Source organism: Daucus carota, chromosome 7, assembly GCF_001625215.2.
Source record: "Daucus carota subsp. sativus chromosome 7, DH1 v3.0, whole genome shotgun sequence".
Lineage (NCBI taxonomy): Eukaryota > Viridiplantae > Streptophyta > Magnoliopsida > Apiales > Apiaceae > Daucus > Daucus carota.
In genome coordinates, this window is record NC_030387.2 from 26,083,071 (window position 1) to 26,101,892 (window position 18,822).

General features: G+C 33.8%; 2 protein-coding genes across 2 annotated transcripts; one reads left to right on the top strand and one right to left on the bottom strand.

Moving 5' to 3' along the window:
• The first annotated feature begins 5,447 nt into the window (after window positions 1-5,447).
• Window positions 5,448-7,665, top strand: LOC135147943 (uncharacterized). Its single transcript, XM_064082012.1, has 3 exons — window positions 5,448-7,001; window positions 7,363-7,461; window positions 7,576-7,665. Exons 1-3 carry the CDS (start codon window positions 5,448-5,450, stop codon window positions 7,663-7,665), a joined length of 1,743 nt encoding a protein of 580 aa, XP_063938082.1.
• Window positions 7,666-12,644: 4,979 nt separating this feature from the next.
• On the bottom strand, window positions 12,645-18,733 carry LOC108194799 (disease resistance protein L6-like). The gene is made up of 2 exons (XM_017361736.1): window positions 18,227-18,733; window positions 12,645-12,707 (listed from the first exon to the last, which is right to left on the bottom strand). The coding sequence occupies exons 1-2, from the start codon at window positions 18,731-18,733 to the stop codon at window positions 12,645-12,647; spliced, it is 570 nt and encodes a 189-aa protein (XP_017217225.1).
• Between the last annotated feature and the right edge of the window lie 89 nt (window positions 18,734-18,822).

Genomic DNA, 18,822 nt, shown 5'->3' on the forward strand with positions numbered 1-18,822 from the left:
TATCATTTTCTTTTATTTTTTGAAAAATAAGGAATCAATTCAATAATAAAAAATCATACGATATTTATAAATATAGTCCAAATTAAAAAATAATTTAACTTATCATCATTAAATCATTTTTTCTTAATAAATAATTTTTTGAAAATTAATAGAAATATATGTACTTGATAACACCTAACTATTTTGAACAATTGGTCGTGGATGCGACCTTGTAACAATTTTGTTACTAGACTAAAATCATAATCCATATCCATATAAATTGAAAAATTATTAAAAGAAAATTAATTTTAATTAAGAAAAATGAATTAGAAGAAAAAGATTAGAATTTTATACCACTAAAAATCGATAATAATCTCTCAGAAAATACTAAGACAGGTACTCAGTATATTGAGAGTACTTAAAAATTAGTACTCCCTGTATTATTTTTTGCACTCATTACAATGTATTTTGACTTGGTAGTTAAAAATATATTTTTTAATTTTCTTTTTATGAATTATATTATTTGTTATTTATTTTTATTTTATTTAAAAAAAATTAAAATAGAAATATATGAGTCAAAACATATTTAAAAAAATCAAACATTATATAATAAAAAAACGTATTTCAAACCTTTAAAATCTCAAAGCAATAGTAGTATTTTGATCGTTTTACAGAGGTTAACCACCCACGCGCAACAGCAAAACAATCAACCTCTCAAAGCATGGAATTCTTTATGACTGGCCTATTAGTTGCATATATATTCATCTTGAGACACAAATCAAATTTCAATAAGTAAAGAATGTGCACTTTGTAATTTGTATCATAACAATCAACTTCAGGTAGGACTTTCAGGTATATATATTCAACTTAATATGTATATATATCTATAGAGCTCGCTTTTTACACTAAACAACTTTAAAACTTTTACGTGGAAGCTCTAAAGATACACTTTTCATCATGTCACTAACCATTTGAATGCGAAGGAATAGTTAATATTTTGAATAATTATAATCTATTTTGCATAATATTCAGTGTCGGTGGATAGCTGTCTAATTTCCATAGTTAGTATAATCTAATTTAGATTTTGGAGATTCAATGTACATGAACATTCTTGATTTTTTATTTTTTGTTCACTTTTCTTTTTAATTTTTTTCAATTTTTTCATTTAAATTAGTTCATTTTTCAAAATTCGATATTCATTTATTCGATTTTTTTGTATACGACAGTCTGACTGATTTTATTAAATCTTATGTCCAATTTATCTTTTTTAAACATCTAAATCCTTCACTAATAAATAAGTCATGTTTATCTTGATTAGAATGTTCAATACGAAAATAATAACAATGAAAACAAAATTTTAATATTTAGACTATGTCAATTTTTACCGTTTCACAACATTTATTTACCGTTTTACAACATTTTTTTACCATTTCACAACATTATCAACAATAATAGTAGTGATTACTTGATAGAATTTTATTTCATTCTTTATAATTTCGATTTAGCTAGAATTAAATTTTTTCCTGTGTAGAAATTGATTTGCATTTTTGTGTAGTTCATGTAGTTGATGTAGATGAGACTTGTGATGTAGTTGTTCTTAGAAAAAGGTTTTGGATCTAACTAATGCTACACTGACTAAAGTTTATAAGAATGGTGTTGTACATCTACACCTCATGAGAGACGAAAACACATCTTGCAAACTTTAGATCCCAAAATTTTTAGAAATTGTATTCAGGGGATATCCTGACACAAGATAAGTAATTAATAAATAAACGTCCGCAGTTTCCAGATTGTGTACACTACATGGAACATATAAAATCCAACCACCATTATCATCTCTATCCTAGAACATTCAATACTAAATTACAGGAAGTCACATTAATTAGTTCGGATGAAATAAAATGACAAAAGGCAATGAGCAAACAGTAGTTGCTTCCGCCACTATAACCACAGTAAGTCTCATTTATCTATACAAATACTAAGGGGGTATTTTTTACCTTCTTAATATTTTCTAACCCAAAAACTAAGGGGGTATTTTTTACTTTAGAAATTCATAGTGGTCGGCATCACAAATAATGAGCTTTAGTAGCATATATGACGGAGAATATGATATTAATTCTATAAGAGTAGTGCTACATGCACAAAATTAGGTATAAAATTTTGCACAAAATGATGTGACAATTGAGGTGGGAAGTTTTAATTGGTACTATTAATGCATATACAGGGGGCCCATTTCAATCAAAAGTTGACACATACTCATTATATAAACAATTCTGTGTTTCTAGCATTTTCCATTCTATAAACACACATTACATGCTAAAAACAAATTACCAAGGTGAAGGTGACCAGCAGTAAGTCAAATATTACAAGGACCTCCTAGGTGCTTGTTGGATAAAAGAAATATATAAACTCTACTACTGCAGAATATATGAACTCATGTCTTTCTGTAAACTGAGAAAAGAAAGATTTTCAATGACTTTAGAAAATGAGATTACAAGAAAAATATATAGCAGCTAGTCTGCAACGTGCATAAACAACTCACCTATAAAATAGCAACTACTCCTAGTTTTTCTCCACTTCTTCTGTTTATTCCTGAGACCCCAACTTATCCTCTCCAGAATGCATGACCTAGTCATACACGTACAAGCTGATCTAAAACAAATAAAATAAACATTAAAATAAACAAGTTAGATTAATTTCCAACAATCTCCCCTTTAATCAAAACTTGTCTCATGTAATCCTTCCAGCCCGTATGGCTTATTCGACTGAGCCCATATGGCTAATAATCTGAGCCTATGGCTATTAAACTGAGCCCGTATGGCTATTCTTCATATAAGCCCGTATGACTTTTAAACATCTCTGCCCGTCTGGCACTTTTCATGTTTGCCCATCTGGCATGTTTACCTCCATTCGATTTCATCGAAAGTAGAGAACAAAACTTCTCCCACCTGTGAGTCTGTGACTCCTTCGACTTCGTCATCAAAACCACAAGATCCACCTTGCTAGAAAGAAATCCTATAGCAGCCCCTTAGTACACCAACAAGAATGCACACATTCCACACTCTCACACGTCTGCATATATATGTATGTACGTACACAGGCTAGCGTTCCCACCTTCCAAACCTCCTTATGTTTCCCGACCTTCACACAGTGTTCCATCTTGTTCTGCATGGCCTTCTGCCACTCTATCTCGTTTTTCTGCCTTCAGCAGGCTTCTCCGGCATCGCCTTGTCTTTCTCTGCAGCCCCATACTACACATGCATCCCATACTACACATGCAGCTTTGCCACAATCCTTACCTGAAACTACCTCCTTCCAGCCTTTTGTCTGAACTCGCCATCAGACACTCATTTATTCTGTTCCTCCACCACCTGCGGCACCTTCACCACCACCTGGCGGCGGAACAACAAAACCTGGCTCTGATACCAAGTGTTGGATAAAAGAAATATATAAACTCTACTACGGCTGAATATATGAACTCATGTCTTTCTGTAAACTGAGAAAAGAAAGATTTTCAATGACTTTAGAAAATGAGATTACAAGAAAAATATATAGCAGCTAGTCTGCAACGTGCATAAACAACTCACCTATAAAATAACAAGTACTCCTAGTTTTTCTCCACTTCTTCTGTTTATTCCTGAGACCCCAACTTATCCTCTACTGAATGCATGACCTAGTCATACACGTACAAGCTGATCTAAAACAAATAAAATAAACATTAAAATAACCAAGTTAGATTAATTTCTAACAGTACTCTCCAGACATACTTTCTGTGCCAACCGCAGCACAGCAATACCAGATTGTGTGCACTACATGAAACATATAAAATTCAACCACCATTATTATCTCTAGCCTAAAAATATTTAGTACTAAAGGAAGTCACATTATTGAGTTCGAATGAAATAGGATGACAAGACATAATGAGGAAACAGAAGTTGTTTCCATCATTATAACCAACATCACAGTTAGCAATACAAATACATGTGATTTACTTTTCTTCAACCTATATTCTTGGACAATGGGTGATTAGATAATTAGATGGTTAAAAGAAATGGCCAATAGTGTGATAATGAAGATAGGATGTGTTGACTTGGGGGGGGGGGTTAAGCATGTTCAGGCTAATTATACTAAATTCAGGACTGCAGTTTGAAATTTACTGTAACATAGAATGTGCATCACTACTAGAAAAAGTGGATTAGACATCGCTGTTTAGACATCGGTTGTAAATCACCTCGATGTTAAACTGTATCGTTTACATCGGTTGCACACAAACTGATGTCTTTTATTAATATATGCATCGGTTATTCCTTTAACCGATGTCTAACACGTGTTTAAAATTTTTAAGCGCGCGGTCCTCCCATTGTTCCCCGCCTTAGCCAATTTTTTGTGAAATAACTCCCGCTTTTCTTAAACCCTCCATCTGTCTCCCCCCCCCTTTTTCGTCAATCCTAAACTAAAAACAAAAACAATAACATAAATATAAAAAACAAATAAAAACACTCATTCTCCCCCTTTTCAGACACAAACACACAGGTAAACTCTCTCTCCCCGACAGCTTCTCCCCTTTTCAAACTTTCGTTTTCTTTCAATCAAATTTCTTCTTCACCTTTGTTTCTCTCGTTTTTTCGATTTAACCTAACTTATTTCCCTTTTTTCTCCTTTTGTTTTGTTCGATTAAGCTTGGATTTCATGGATTAAAGGTTGGAGCTTTCAGTTTTAGGGGTTAAAGGTTCGATTTACAACTCAGAGTTCATTTGGGTTCCAGTCTGGTTTGAATTGGTTCGAGTTTTGGTTTGGATTGGTTCTAACTTATTTCCCTTTTTTCTCCTTGTGTTTTGTTCGATTAAGCTTGGATTTCAGGGATTAAAGGTTGGAGCTTTCAATTTTAGGGCTTAACGGTTCGATTTACAACTCAGAGTTCATTTGGGTTCGAGTCTGGGTTCGAGTGGTTCGAGTCTGGCTTTGGATTTGTTCGAGTGGTACTTTATTTTTATACCCATTCTCAAATTTTGATTTTGCTTTCGATTTTTTGTTCGATTGTGATTTTTTGTTGTTCTTTGTTTTTATACTTATATATGTTGCTTTCAAAATTTTGTTCTTTGTTTTTATATTTAGATGTTGTTTTTTGTTGGAGTTTGGATTCATTATGCACAACTGTTATTTTAAATGTTTTAAATGCTTGCAATTTGCTTACTCACTGAAAGTTTCGATTAAGAATGCACACTGTTTGGATTTTGTATAATGCTTGCAATTTGTTATCCTGGAATGTTTTGAATGATTCATTACAGTGTATTCTTACCTGATTGTAGTGTAATTAACCTCTATGGTAGCATATTTTCACTCTTTTAGGCAGTTAAATTAACGTATGTTATTATCACATGAGCTTATATATATGTGTGTGTGTGTGTATGTGTGAAACTCGTATTTAATTATATTTTCGTAATGACAATTAGGTAGGTCCTGTATAGATGGAACAACATATGGATAAAACATGGATCGGAAAAGACAGGGACACATTAGACTATGAAATCGGGGTTGAAAATTTTTTGATTTATGCCGAAGATAATAGTGAAGATCCTAAGAGCATACCTTGTCCATGTTCACGCTGCGGTAATTTCAAGAAGTTATCGGTAAAAGTTATTAGGGGTCATCTGTATGAGAATGGGTTTAGCTTGGGTTACATTAAATGGATTTGGCATGGGGAATCTAAGACTACTTCTAGATCAACTGCTGCTTCTCACACCAAACAGGCTCCTGATCCTAATCCTGATCCGACAGAAGCCTTTGGTGTTTGCGAAGCAGCATATAATAATTCGGGGGCTGATAATTACGATAAAGATTCGTATGAATTCAAGCGGTTTGTAGCTGATGCTCAACAACCTTTATATGAGGGTAGTGAATGCAGTAAACTAGATTCAATGTTAAAATTGCACAACTGGAGGGCGCGATTTGGTATTAGCGATAATGCATTTACTGACCTATTATCTTCTGTGGGTTCCTTACTTCCTGAGGATCATGTCTTGCCTGTTAATGCGTACGAAGCAAAGAAAACCTTATCTAATTTAGGCCTTGAATATATCAAATTCCACGCATGTCCGAATGAGTGTGTTCTGTACAGGGGTGTAAACGAGAGTGCTTCTGAGTGTCCCAAGTGTAGTTTATCTCGATGGAAGCTGGGGAAGGATGGGAAAGCTAGGGTTAATATTCCAGCGAAAGTAATGTGGTACTTTCCAATTATTCCCAGATTTAAACGGATGTTTAAATCTGCTTCAACCGCTAAACTTTTAACTTGGCATTCTGACAAAAGAATTCAGGATGGCCAAATGCGTCATCCAGCAGATTCACCTTCTTGGCGGAATGTTGATTATAGGTGGCCAACCTTCGGTAATGAGCCAAGGAACCTCCGCTTAGCTTTAGCAGCAGATGGTATCAACCCACATAATAACGGTCTAACTAATAGATATAGTTGTTGGCCAGTAGTTTTGATAACTTATAATCTTCCTCCATGGTTATGCATGAAGAGGAAGTTTATGATGTTAACCGTACTAGTCTCTGGTCCACATGAGCCTGGTAATAACATTGATGTCTTTCTACAACCACTGATTGATGATTTGCTGAAGCTATGGGAAGAAGGCGAGCCAAATGTATACGATGCTAGTACCAATTCTTCTTTCACTTTAAGAGCAATGTTGTTATGGACGATAAATGACTTCCCGGCATACGGAAATTTATCAGGTTGCGTGAATCAGGGGTATATGTCATGTCCTGTATGTGGTGACGACACTGTTGCGAAATATTTATCCCATAGCAGGAAGATGTGTTATCAAGGTCACCGTCGCTATTTGCCTAGGCATCATCCTTATAGAAGGAAGAAAGCAGCTTTTAATGGCGAACAAGAATTTGGACAACCACGTCAACCCCTTTCTGGAGAACAGGTTCTAGAGCAACAAGAGCAAATTAAATTTACTTTTGGAAAAGAAGTAAAGAAGGCAAAGAAGGTAGACCTTGACCTAATGACAACAGTATGCACTGGATGTTGGTCGTAATTTGGGAATCAGAAATTTTTTTCCTCAATCCATTGTCACATGCGACCCCGTTTTCCAGAACTAGAAAATGCATTAACGGGGTAATTAATATTTTTTTAGCATAAGTATTTGATATTATTCTATCTCTACATCTGTTTAGTACTTAGGTTTGACACAATTCTTAATTTTTGTCTACAGAGCAGTTAGGTCTTACAATGCTCAAAAAGGAAGGGTGATAAAAAATCCCAAAATTATAAATCTCGCAGTAAGTAATTATGAAGTTTAATTTAATAGGTTCTTTGTAGTTTAATTTGTTTGACTTTGTTGATTGATTATATTGTTTGTATTATCGGAATAGGGCTGCCCTAAACAGCCTGGTGGCATTGAATGTGGATATTGTGTTATGCGATATATGAAAGATATCATTGAAGACAAAGAAATGAATTTCTTTAAATTGGTAAGATTTATTTATTTGATTTTTGGTACTTAACAGAGAAATGAATTGTCAAGTACCTATTTTTTTACTAGAACAATTTGTTTATTATTGTTTTTTTTTGTTAAATGTGCACAGTGGGCCAGCAAGAATCGGAAATCCTACACCAGGAAGGATCTTGATGTTGTTCGTATGGAGACTCTTGGCTACATCGAAGGATTCATGTAGCTAGCTGCTTTGCTTCTGATTTAACTTTTGCAAAATGAAACTGATGCTTATTAATTATGTCGTAACATTCGTAAACTTACCATGATTGCTACTGCTATTATGGTTGTATAATTATGATACTTTAAGGTTGTACGCGCGTAGCGCAGGCTGTTGATTTGAATATATGTTGATGGCTTTTGGTAATGAAACAATCTGGTACTTTAAAGTTGCTATATGGATTTTGTGCTAGATCTAGATAGTATTGTTTTGGTTTGATCTTGTGTTGGCTTGCTGGTGATTTGGTTAACTAAGGCGTAGGCAGTTTTGTATGTTTTGGTTGAGAATCAATTTGGTTTTTTTGCCATTCGGTATGTATGGATGCATATAAAACAAATAGAACCTGTCCAATTTTTAGGCATATAGACATCAGTTTGTGCACACATTGTTAAAAACTGCAAAGCACCTGATGTAAATTGAAACAAATACATCGGCACATTTTTAAAAACTGATGTAAACAAGATACAACACATCGGGCTAGAATCTATAACCAATGTCAGAAAGAGGCTTTTACATCGGCACATGTTAAAAAAAGCAAAGCACCTGATGTAATTCGGAACAAATACATCGGCACATTTTTAAAAGCCGATGTCAACAAGATAAAACACATCGGGCCAGAAAAAATATCCGATGTCAAAACAATACTTTTACATCGGTTTCACTCAAAAAGTGATGTTAAAACGTATATTGACATCGGTTCTATTGTTATAAACGATGTAAAGGCTGATTTTGACTTTGTAAATTAATAGTTAAGTTTCATAATTAGATCATATAAAAGCTATCTAGAAACCATTGTAATGCACTTTCTGTTTAAAAAGAGGGAATATACATCGGGATTTAAGCTAAAACCGATGTTAACGAGGTCCCCAGACATCAGTCGGTAACCGATGTCAAATGGGGGTACCTTTCTCTACACCTGCATAGACATCGGTTAGGAAATCGTTTAACATCGGGTTTTAGCCGATATCTATTGACTGTTTTCTAGTAGTGCATATAGAGAATAGTTGGAGTTTCTGACCCAAAAATTAAGGGGCTATATTTTACTTTAGAAATTCAGTGGTGGGCAATGAGTTTCAAAAAAGGTGGTACCTCCCGTTACATTTATAGTTATTTGAACTGCATCAAACCTGAATATCCTATTATTCTTGACACAGATATTTCTTGCTCTTTGACAACAAATTTGAGCATAAAAAACGTTAAGCTTCAAGAATATACCGAAAAGTGAGTGTTAAGGTAAAACTGATAGAATTTTAGACATAAAACACAAATTAAAAATGAATAACACAAGATGATTTATAAGATCAGTACTGGCATGGATCATTAACGCAATTATTACTATTGCACTTAATTCCTAAAGTTTCTGAATCTGCACCCTTTCACAATGACATACATTTGTTGCTGCACACTCCAGTAAGTATGTTACAGTTGCTGCCTTTTGCTCCTTTAAGTCTTTCCAAATTTCCAAAATGGTGGAACCAGGAGGCACTAATGACTACAATTGTCATTATCTAAAGATACTGATATCCAAGTGAAACGCTTTAAAGAAACAGAATGTCCATGAAATTCCAGAGATGAAATTAAAAAAGAGCATCAATGAAAAAGATTGTCATGCACCTACCAGCGTACAAGAGCAGGATTTCCATATTCCATCAATCTAATTTTAACAATAAGAAGCGAAGCATAATTGAAGTGTTGAACCGAACTCATCTATCAGTGCCTAGATTGCTGAAACATTTACAAGATTGACAGCTCCTAACTAAATCATGTCTTATAAAGCAAACACAAACAACCAAAAGTAAATGATTAAAAAGAATGGTAGTACTACTTACACACATTCTGCAGGCCATGTTCCCTCACAGAGCTAGAACCATCGCGAAAAAGGAAATTCACCCTGACATCGAATAGGACCATCAATGAAACTGTCATTGTCACAAAATTGACAACAAAGAAACTCCTGCATAGATATAATGAATGACTATAACATAAACACTAAGAATCACTTAGTATAGGGAAAAACATCAAACTAAATTTCTCCTACATCAACACTAAGAAAACCACTGTAATCAAACCTCTCCTCCAAAATTTATGCCAAGTATTTCCATACGTTAAGAGCCACATTCTGTCCAACTATATTAAGCAACAGGAGTCCTTTTTGTCATGATCCGAAGGGCCGTGTATATGTTATGTCAACTCAAGCATAAAATATAGGCGTACAAGGTTTAAATTAGACTTGACACCGCAAAAAGAGTAGGTCAAAATTTATGTGATAATGATGGTTCTTGGCTTTTCAAAAATTATAAGATCTTAAACAGTCCACAAATACCAACTTAATGGCACATATGACTTTTACTTGGTGTGGAAATTTAAATAATAAATTACATTGCGATGTTTATTATAACATACGCATTTCAGTTATTTGAACAAGTAAAGGTGTTCTTTGGTGTTTTCTCTTCCAAGGTCTTAGCACATTAACTATGCAAGTTCTCTGGTGTTTTCTCTTCTAAGCAAATAATTGAGAAGTGGATATGCACAAGGGGTAAAATAGAAAGTATATGCAAACCTGAAAGTGGTGTTATTATGAACCATCTGAAGAGTGTATCCAAGGTCCAAAGTTTCTATTAAAATAAGCAGTAGTAGAATTTTTGCATGAAAAATAAAATGTATTGCTTCTGTTGAAAACGCCAGTTTCCCGAAATTATAATCACCAGATAACCTCTGCATTAATTGTCTTAGAAACAAGTAGAAAACAACGTAATTAGAACCTAATACCGACAATTGAACATCTTACCTTCTCCTCAAGGTGAACGTCTGGATACAACTTATAAAATTAAGTACATGATTTCCAGGTAGATTTTTCAGGGGCAGAATCTTGCCATTTCACTAGAAATTGTTGTCGTGGAATGCCATGTACGAAATCCTTCCTAGTGGCACAAATCGCAACCGATCGGATGATTGTTGTAAGATTCTCTGGGTAATGCAAGTTCTGTAGCAGACTTTTGTCCACGAAATGGCGATGTGAAAGGTGCATTTTGGAGTCACTAGGCAAGTATAAAGGGTAAGCCACTGATCCAATCCGTTCCAGAACAGAGAAAGGTCTACAATAACGTTTGGCCGGCTTGTAAGAAGATCTTTTTGCCACTGAAAATTGGCGGTAAGGTTGTAACTACACTAACACCTTATCACCAACTGAAAATTCCAGTTCCCTTGGAGCTTTTTCTTGCATTCGATGTTGAGAAATGCGTAAATTATCCTTCAAATAACGCAAAAGCATGTCCCGCTCCTCAAGTAACTCGTCTAAAGCTTCAACTGAAGTAGTGCTTTTAGTGTGAATGCTTTAAATGGAGACATTTGAATGCTAGCATGAAAACTCGTACTTGGACCAACCAAGACAAGAAAACCAGGTGGCTGGATTGTCTTGTGTGAATGAATGTAATTATGTAAATATTGTTCAAGACCGATTGACAACCTCTGATTGGCCATCTATTTGTGGGTGGTATGCTGTGCTACTTAGTTCAAAAAGTTTTTTCCAGAACTTGCTATGAAATATGAGGTCACAGTCTGATAGAATAGTGCGGGGAAATCCATGGCGCTTAAAAACCATATCAGTAAACAAAATTGGGCTGGTAAAGGTCCAAAATAGGCAGATTTTGTCAAGCAATCAACCCCTACCAAGATTGTAGTAAAGCCATTTGACAATGTAAACCCATATAGAAGTCTATCATTACTTCCTCCCAAACAAGTGTTGGTGTTGGCAGTGGCCGGAGAAGGCCTGCAGGAGCCTGAGTCAGATATTTAGTTTGCTCACACAATAAACAAGAAGCTATGAACTGCTCAACATCACCTCGCATATGTGGCCAGTAAAAAGAGATGAGAGTCGAACTAAGGCACATTTTACCCCAGTGTGGCCAGCAATAGTGGTAGCATAGAATTCGAATAACAGCGTGGGTTTCAGGTAGAGTAGAAACTAACGTAGTACCTGGTTTTGAACCGCAAGATACCTTCTGAAATAGAATAAGCTGGTTGCGACGATCTAGCTGCATTTTTTTTTGTGTAGATCAAGCAAGTCTGGAAAGGATTTATTTTCCACAGATAGGAACTCTGGAATTGGACGACTTGCTAGTAACATGTGAACATAGGAAGCTTAACACATGAAACTGTTAGGTTGCTGGTCAACAAGAAAACAAGGTCAATTCAGAGGTATAGACCCCCATACCTAAAACAATTTAAAAGCAATGTATCAACATAAGAAGCACCCCAAACAGCATTGTTTACCTCTTAATCAAATCATGTGATCTTCTAACAAATTTCAGAACTGCATCTACTAGATTTTTTTTCCTTGAGCTGCTTCCCGTTATTAGTCTCAATCCTTGGACCACTGAATTCTCGCCGCAGCAATGAAAGCTGGCTGCAATCAGATAAAGTAATCTGAAAAAACTTATGTGATGAATGACTATGAAGCTCCACTACATACAACTATACATTTGGTCCTCCAATTAGAAAGCTACAACCTTAAATCATATTTGACAGGTCAGCTAGTTTGAGACATTTTATGTTTTAATTTATAACAACCGTGTTGGCTTATAACATTCCGATTTCTTGATTTATTTCTGTATTCAGGTATTATTCAATAAAAAAACTATAGAGAAAATTGATATATACATATCCCTAGACTCGGAACTCGGGATCTTGTGAACAATTACTGGACTAGAGTTTGAAATGGTGCAGTGAAGTTAATGAATTATGTAGAAAAAGAAAACGATGTAAGCATTCAGGAAAATAACACCACTCTTACCCAAACAAATGCATGGCATGTACATAGATAACTCGAATATTAAAATCTTGGAAATAATCAGCACATTTATAGAAAGGACCTTATTCAAAAATTATAAGAATTTTGAGAGCACACCTTTGAAATATCCAACAACATGCTGACACTATGTGCATTACAAAACCGTCTCTAGTCCTTCAATTTCCACAAGTTTTTCAGGATGGCTAACATAAACTTCCTGCCATACCATTAGCTGAATTTAAAGTTTTACAAATTCACTCAAAAATAATATCTAACAGGGACCTAATATCAATAAAATGGTTTCAACAAGTAGATACCTTTCTAAACTACCTTATATTCATCCCAGATTCTTCCTGAATGAGCAATAATAAAATCTATCACTTCTTTAGAGGCCTTACACACAAACAATTTGATCTTGATGACAGAAAGCTCTGAACACATGTATGGAAATTTTGATAATATGCCAGTGTCTTCCATTGTCTCTATGTCCCACTTCTCCAATCGTCCTAATGCCAATTCAACTTCTTTTGAGGAATCAAAAACTATCCGATGAAAATAAAAACCTTTTTTTAGTAGAGGATTTACGATGATCCACACAATGCGCTGCTTTTATATGTCCACCTTCGGGTTTACTACATAAAATACAATTCATAGTTCAAAACATATGACTTGGATAATTGGATTAAAACAAAATAAAAGTGTGGGAGATAAAGCATTAGACTCTTAATTTCTAAAATTCAACATATAACCTTCTCATATGTAAAATTATACCTACTTTCATATATTTTACAAATGTAAACTAGTACAAATATATTAAGACATACATATTTGTTTATTTTAAATTTATAGCATCTTTTAAACGAATTACATGGAAATAGTATTTCATAGACATCCCTCTTTATAACAAGTTTTTTATGAACAAATTGTGAGGCCTAGTAAATTAGATTGCTGAAAGTAGAGTATCCAGTCAATCCAACTCAGATCTTATACCCACACTCATGTCATGTCCGGTCGACAAAGATACAAAAGAAAATTAAAGAGTCATGGTAACGGATATTATATTAGAAAAAAAATACATGTATACATACCAGAAGTATGATTTAAACTTGTCGGCATAAATTGGACTACAACTATCTCTGTAGATGGAAAATAATATACAACTTTCATCAAACACATGATAAACTTGGAATATAATGGTAAACACTCCATGTACATTTTTTCTGGACCGAGACCGGTAGTGGTCACCTCAATAACTGAAAAATACAAAGTTAAAAAAGTTATTATTAGTATGGACATCATCAAGAAATAACTGTCACTATAAAAAAAGACATAATCAAAGACATTACCGTGCACATTTCCATCAGTGCTCTTGTCATAAAATAAAGAACTCAACATGGAAGTATAAGCTACATCTTGAGATTGTTGAAAAGATAGGTCAAATCGATGATTAGCATAACAAAGAAAGCAAATTAGACATACAAAATTTAAAAAAAAATTTGCATAATTCAACTGAAACAAAACTACGATGAAATGTGATTGGAAAACAGAAAAGCACATACTAAATCTGCAAATAGTCTTCGGCATGTTTACCCCCACTCTTAACTTCAGTTTTTTTTATTTCTTCTTTTAAAAAAAATGAATTGACGAACCTGCAAACTCTGTGAAAATATAACATGTGGGCATAAGTGCAACAAGGCTATAAAATGCAATGTACCATTAAATGCGGTTATGTACTATTTTTGGTCAGTTATTCCTTCGCTCCTTTATACAATATGACTATGATAATGCTACAAAATACTTCCAACCATATACATGTATGTATAGTATACATTATTAAAATGTGTTTATGAATACATATATGTAATTATTAAAATGTGTTGGATATCAAAATAATAACACTGAAAACAAAAAATTAATATTCAGATTATGTAATTTTATTATGTAATTTTTTACCGTTGCATAACATTATGTAATTATGTAAAATTAAGAATAAAAATTTAAGGGAATCGACTGACCTCTCTTGCCCCTATCAAGATCCGCCTCTGATTAAAGCATCTTATATAATTGTCAGAAATCTCGATTTAAAAATGATATTGTTTAACAACAACAAGAGTTCATCAATTTAGCTAGAAAGTGCAGATGTAATTATAAAAACCAACAAACGTAAAGAGAGTTCAAATCAGTAAAAGGATTAGTTAGTTGCATTATAGAAAATTAAACAGTAAACAATATGCATGTATATGAACAGCAAAATTAACAAACAACAAGCCCTTAATTATTGTGCAAAATCACCAAAAATGTATTTAATTAATTTTAAATGATCTGGAAGCATAGAACTGGATAATGTAGCTACTTGATAAATAATAGCGAGTACTCTACTCACGCGGCAAAGTGTGTCCAAGAGTACGGTAGCAGTGTAATTTGGCGTGGCTGAGAAGTTGGGGAGTATCTACTTTTCTTTGTCCGTATCTTTGTATCTTAAATGAACCAGACTAGTTCCCGGGTAGATGGTAGATTACTTTCAATTTAGGGTTAATTATCAAGTTGGTCACTAAAGTGGGCTTAATGTATCAAGTTGGTCACTGAACTCAAAACGGTATCAAGACGGTCACTTCAGTGACCAACTTGATAATTAACCCTTTAAATTTATAAAATTTTTTGAACATATTTTTATATTGGATTTAATAATAATTTTCTAATTAATAGTTAAATATTTACTCCTTTTTCCTATCCATTTTTTTTTAAGATTTTCATTTTGAGTAGTGTCTTCCAACTCTTTACATTCTAAAATTTTTCAAAAATAATGAAGTTTATTAATAATAAAATTAACTAAATTTATTCTATACATTAAATATTGATGTGTCTCATATTTTTTCTCTCTTTTCTTACTTTTCATTAGTAACTAACTTTATAGCCTGTGCGAGGCGCGAGGCACGTGCATATTCTAAATTTATAATTAAAAACGATATCTATTGTGCTATAAATATGAGTTTTTCCAATTAAATAATTATTAGTTTATAACCCGTGTCATGCACGGGTGATTTGTAACATTTAATTAAATTTAATTGAAACACAAACCAATCATACCGACCGAATTATTTAATATTTTGGCTTAATTGATAATAAAAAATTTGTTACAACATATTATATATTAAGGAGACTCGTAGAATAGTATCGAACGGCTGATAAAACTCGACCTACCAATACAATTATTAATATTTCAGTTTTAATATAAAATTAACAATAATAATATATAGTATAGTATATTATAAATAAAAAGTAGATATATGATATTACTTCTAAAGTAATAACATCGAGTAACTAAAAATAACATTATTATTTAAGTTGAAACATATTATTGGTTGTATATTAATAATTATATATAATAATATTATCTTTCTTATATGTATGTTGCATTTGTTATTCTTAGAAAATAGGTTTTTTAGTCATGAATCTGAAAAAAATAATGTGTTTTAGTTAAAAAAAAGGTAGTTGATATTTTGTCCAGTGTTATTTTTAGATTATGCAACCGCTAAGCAACCCTCGTTAAAAAAATTATTGGCCTCCCCTGAACGTGATTATGTCATTTCAAACAAAGGAAACAAGGTATGGCTTAGAAATTTGACTCCGTATTTAATTTAATTATGAGATTCATGTCGATGATGCAAAGAGGATTTATGATGAGCAGGAAAATCAGGAAGAAAGAAACCACAAAAAATAGTTAAACATGCTAATACAATAAAAGTTTCTACTATTATTTGCTCTTATGATTTTTCATTGAAATTTTATATTTTTTAGTTCGTAGATATAAACTTACTAAATTTAGAAAATGGTATAGGGAGATAACATAAAAAGCTGTTTATAGATGATTTGCACTTGAGGGCTGAAATAAATTCAGGGCTCGACAAATTAAACTGGCTGAAACCTGCACTAGTACAGAAAACACTTTATGCAATGCACCTTTAAGCGTCGCTCAAGAGAACACCGTCGCCTAAAGTCGGCAGCGTAGGTAACCAACGCTTATGCCCATGCCTATTCTGGACAAAGTGATGAACTTTTGTTGGTATCATTTTAGATGATTATGATTTTGGAGGTTCTTGTTCCTACTACAAAAAGTTTCCAGACTTGTTACACCAAGATGTTCACAAGACACTATGCCAGAATTATCTGCAATTCTTGGTTCTGTCTATCCAACTCCATTGCAGGTACTTCCTTCAGAACACCGAACACTGAAAAGTTTCTAAACATACGAAGCAGATTATATATAGAATGCTGTATAAGGATACAACATGTTACACTTTGACACACATAAATTGAAAAATCCATCTTGCAAATTTCAACTACCATATAGAAATCTGGATGAAATTTTCAGTATATGTATATACCATTATGCCACTTGTAATGTACACATCTGTACGGTGGCATTTCTTGAATTGTGACTCAAGTATGAAATAGTATTTACAACTGAAAAACGATGTGTCAACAATCAACACTAGCAGTGATAAACGGCCTGATTGGATCATTTGGTATTTCAAGCTCCCATTTTCTGCAAGTTCACGGGTTGGTCCTGCAGGGCGTGATTAGAAGCATTAGTTCAAGCCAATTCAGGCGTAATGCACGTGATTCACTCTTTTACCTACCTAAGCCACCGCAATCCTCTGCTGCGACATCAAAACCTAGAAAGAATATTCTTTAATGAGTTAGTGCTACTCGACAATAAAATAAAACGAATTGAAAGCATCAAAAGACAATCACACCAAAGCGATAATGATATTTTACTATTTCCATGAACCTTCAAAGATGCAGAAAATAATATTAGAAAGTATTTTAAACGTGAACAGATTTTTTGTAGACAGGGATTCAGAACATCACCTTTGTCTCTCTGCTTCATTATCAAATACTGCACGGTGTACACGTTAGGTATCAGTTTGATGAGATCAGCTGCTGCATCCTCAGTCCTTCCCCACTTTCAGTATGAACTACTGAAAAGGATCAGGGTCCTGCTGAATGATCTAAGTTAAGAATATATGTTTTCCTATTGAGATGGTAACATCAACAATTAGTAAATTATTATAGATTCAGAGCTATATGTAGTATCCACAATCACAACTTTAAATTCAAAGATCTTTAAAGGGATTTAGTATTCCCCAATTTATAGACAATGCTTCAAGTTCAGTGCAATTACCAATACTTGGAACTTCCTTCCATTGCAGATTGCAAATGGAATCTCTAAGAGTTTCAAGCTTTCTGTTACAACTTAAATCTAATCAACCTGGTTACTAGCAGGTCTGGACAAGAGAGTAATTTAGAAGCACCAAGTCCCTCTGCATTAAGCTTTTTTAGGGTTTAATGTTCCCCAAAGGCCAAGTGTATGGGCAATGCTTCCATCTTACGACAATCCATAAAACTTCCACTACAGCAACTGGCCTTTGGATTTTAGAAGACTCCTAAGCTTCACAAATCACACCACAATACGAATCCAAGGAATTAAACAAGCCTCGCCGTACTTCCAGTTAATATGTGGACCCCCTCAAGCTATCACGCCTATCAAGATCCAAAGTTTTCTTCATATAATATCAGTGTCAGACCTATGATGCAGTTATTATTGTTAAAAGAGCCTCCTATCTGAATAAGTTGCTTAAAGCAAAAATTTTGAGCAAGTTTTTATAACTGGTAAAATTGGGGTCAATGACAACAACTCAATATTTCTGTACTTACTATATGCTTTTTGATTACCTGTAGATTTTGCAGCAATAAATGTTGTCTACTCTTCGCAAGTTCCCTTCCGATCTCTTGTGTAAAACTATGCATCTGAAACTTGTTATTGGAGTCAATTGTTAGAAGACATCTTTCGACTAGAATTGGTATTCCAATTTCTGGAAAGAAATTACAAGATCTGAATATATGCACAGCCTGGTCCTTATCCTTTCCAATGAAAAATAATACAATATTAAGGAAAATTGCAATCACAGTCTCGTCCCCTAGTTCACCATCAATAAGTTTTTTGACTTCCCGTGTATCGTACTCTGGACCCCTTTCAAGTCGTTCAAGTATAGCTTTCCAGTGCTCACTAGTTTTACCAAACAAACTAGAACCCAAAACCTTGAGAGCTAATGGAAGACCACCAGTATAAGCTATAATACTTACTGACAATTGACTGAGACTTTTAGGCGGCATATCTTTTCTGAAGGCATGATAGCTAAAGAGTTCCAGTGATTCTTTTTGTCCCAATAATCTCACCATGGATATATCTACATTTGATATATAACCTTTTTATTGATCCAACATGTTCACATCTCTTGTTAAAATAATAATTCTGCTTCCAGCTGAAA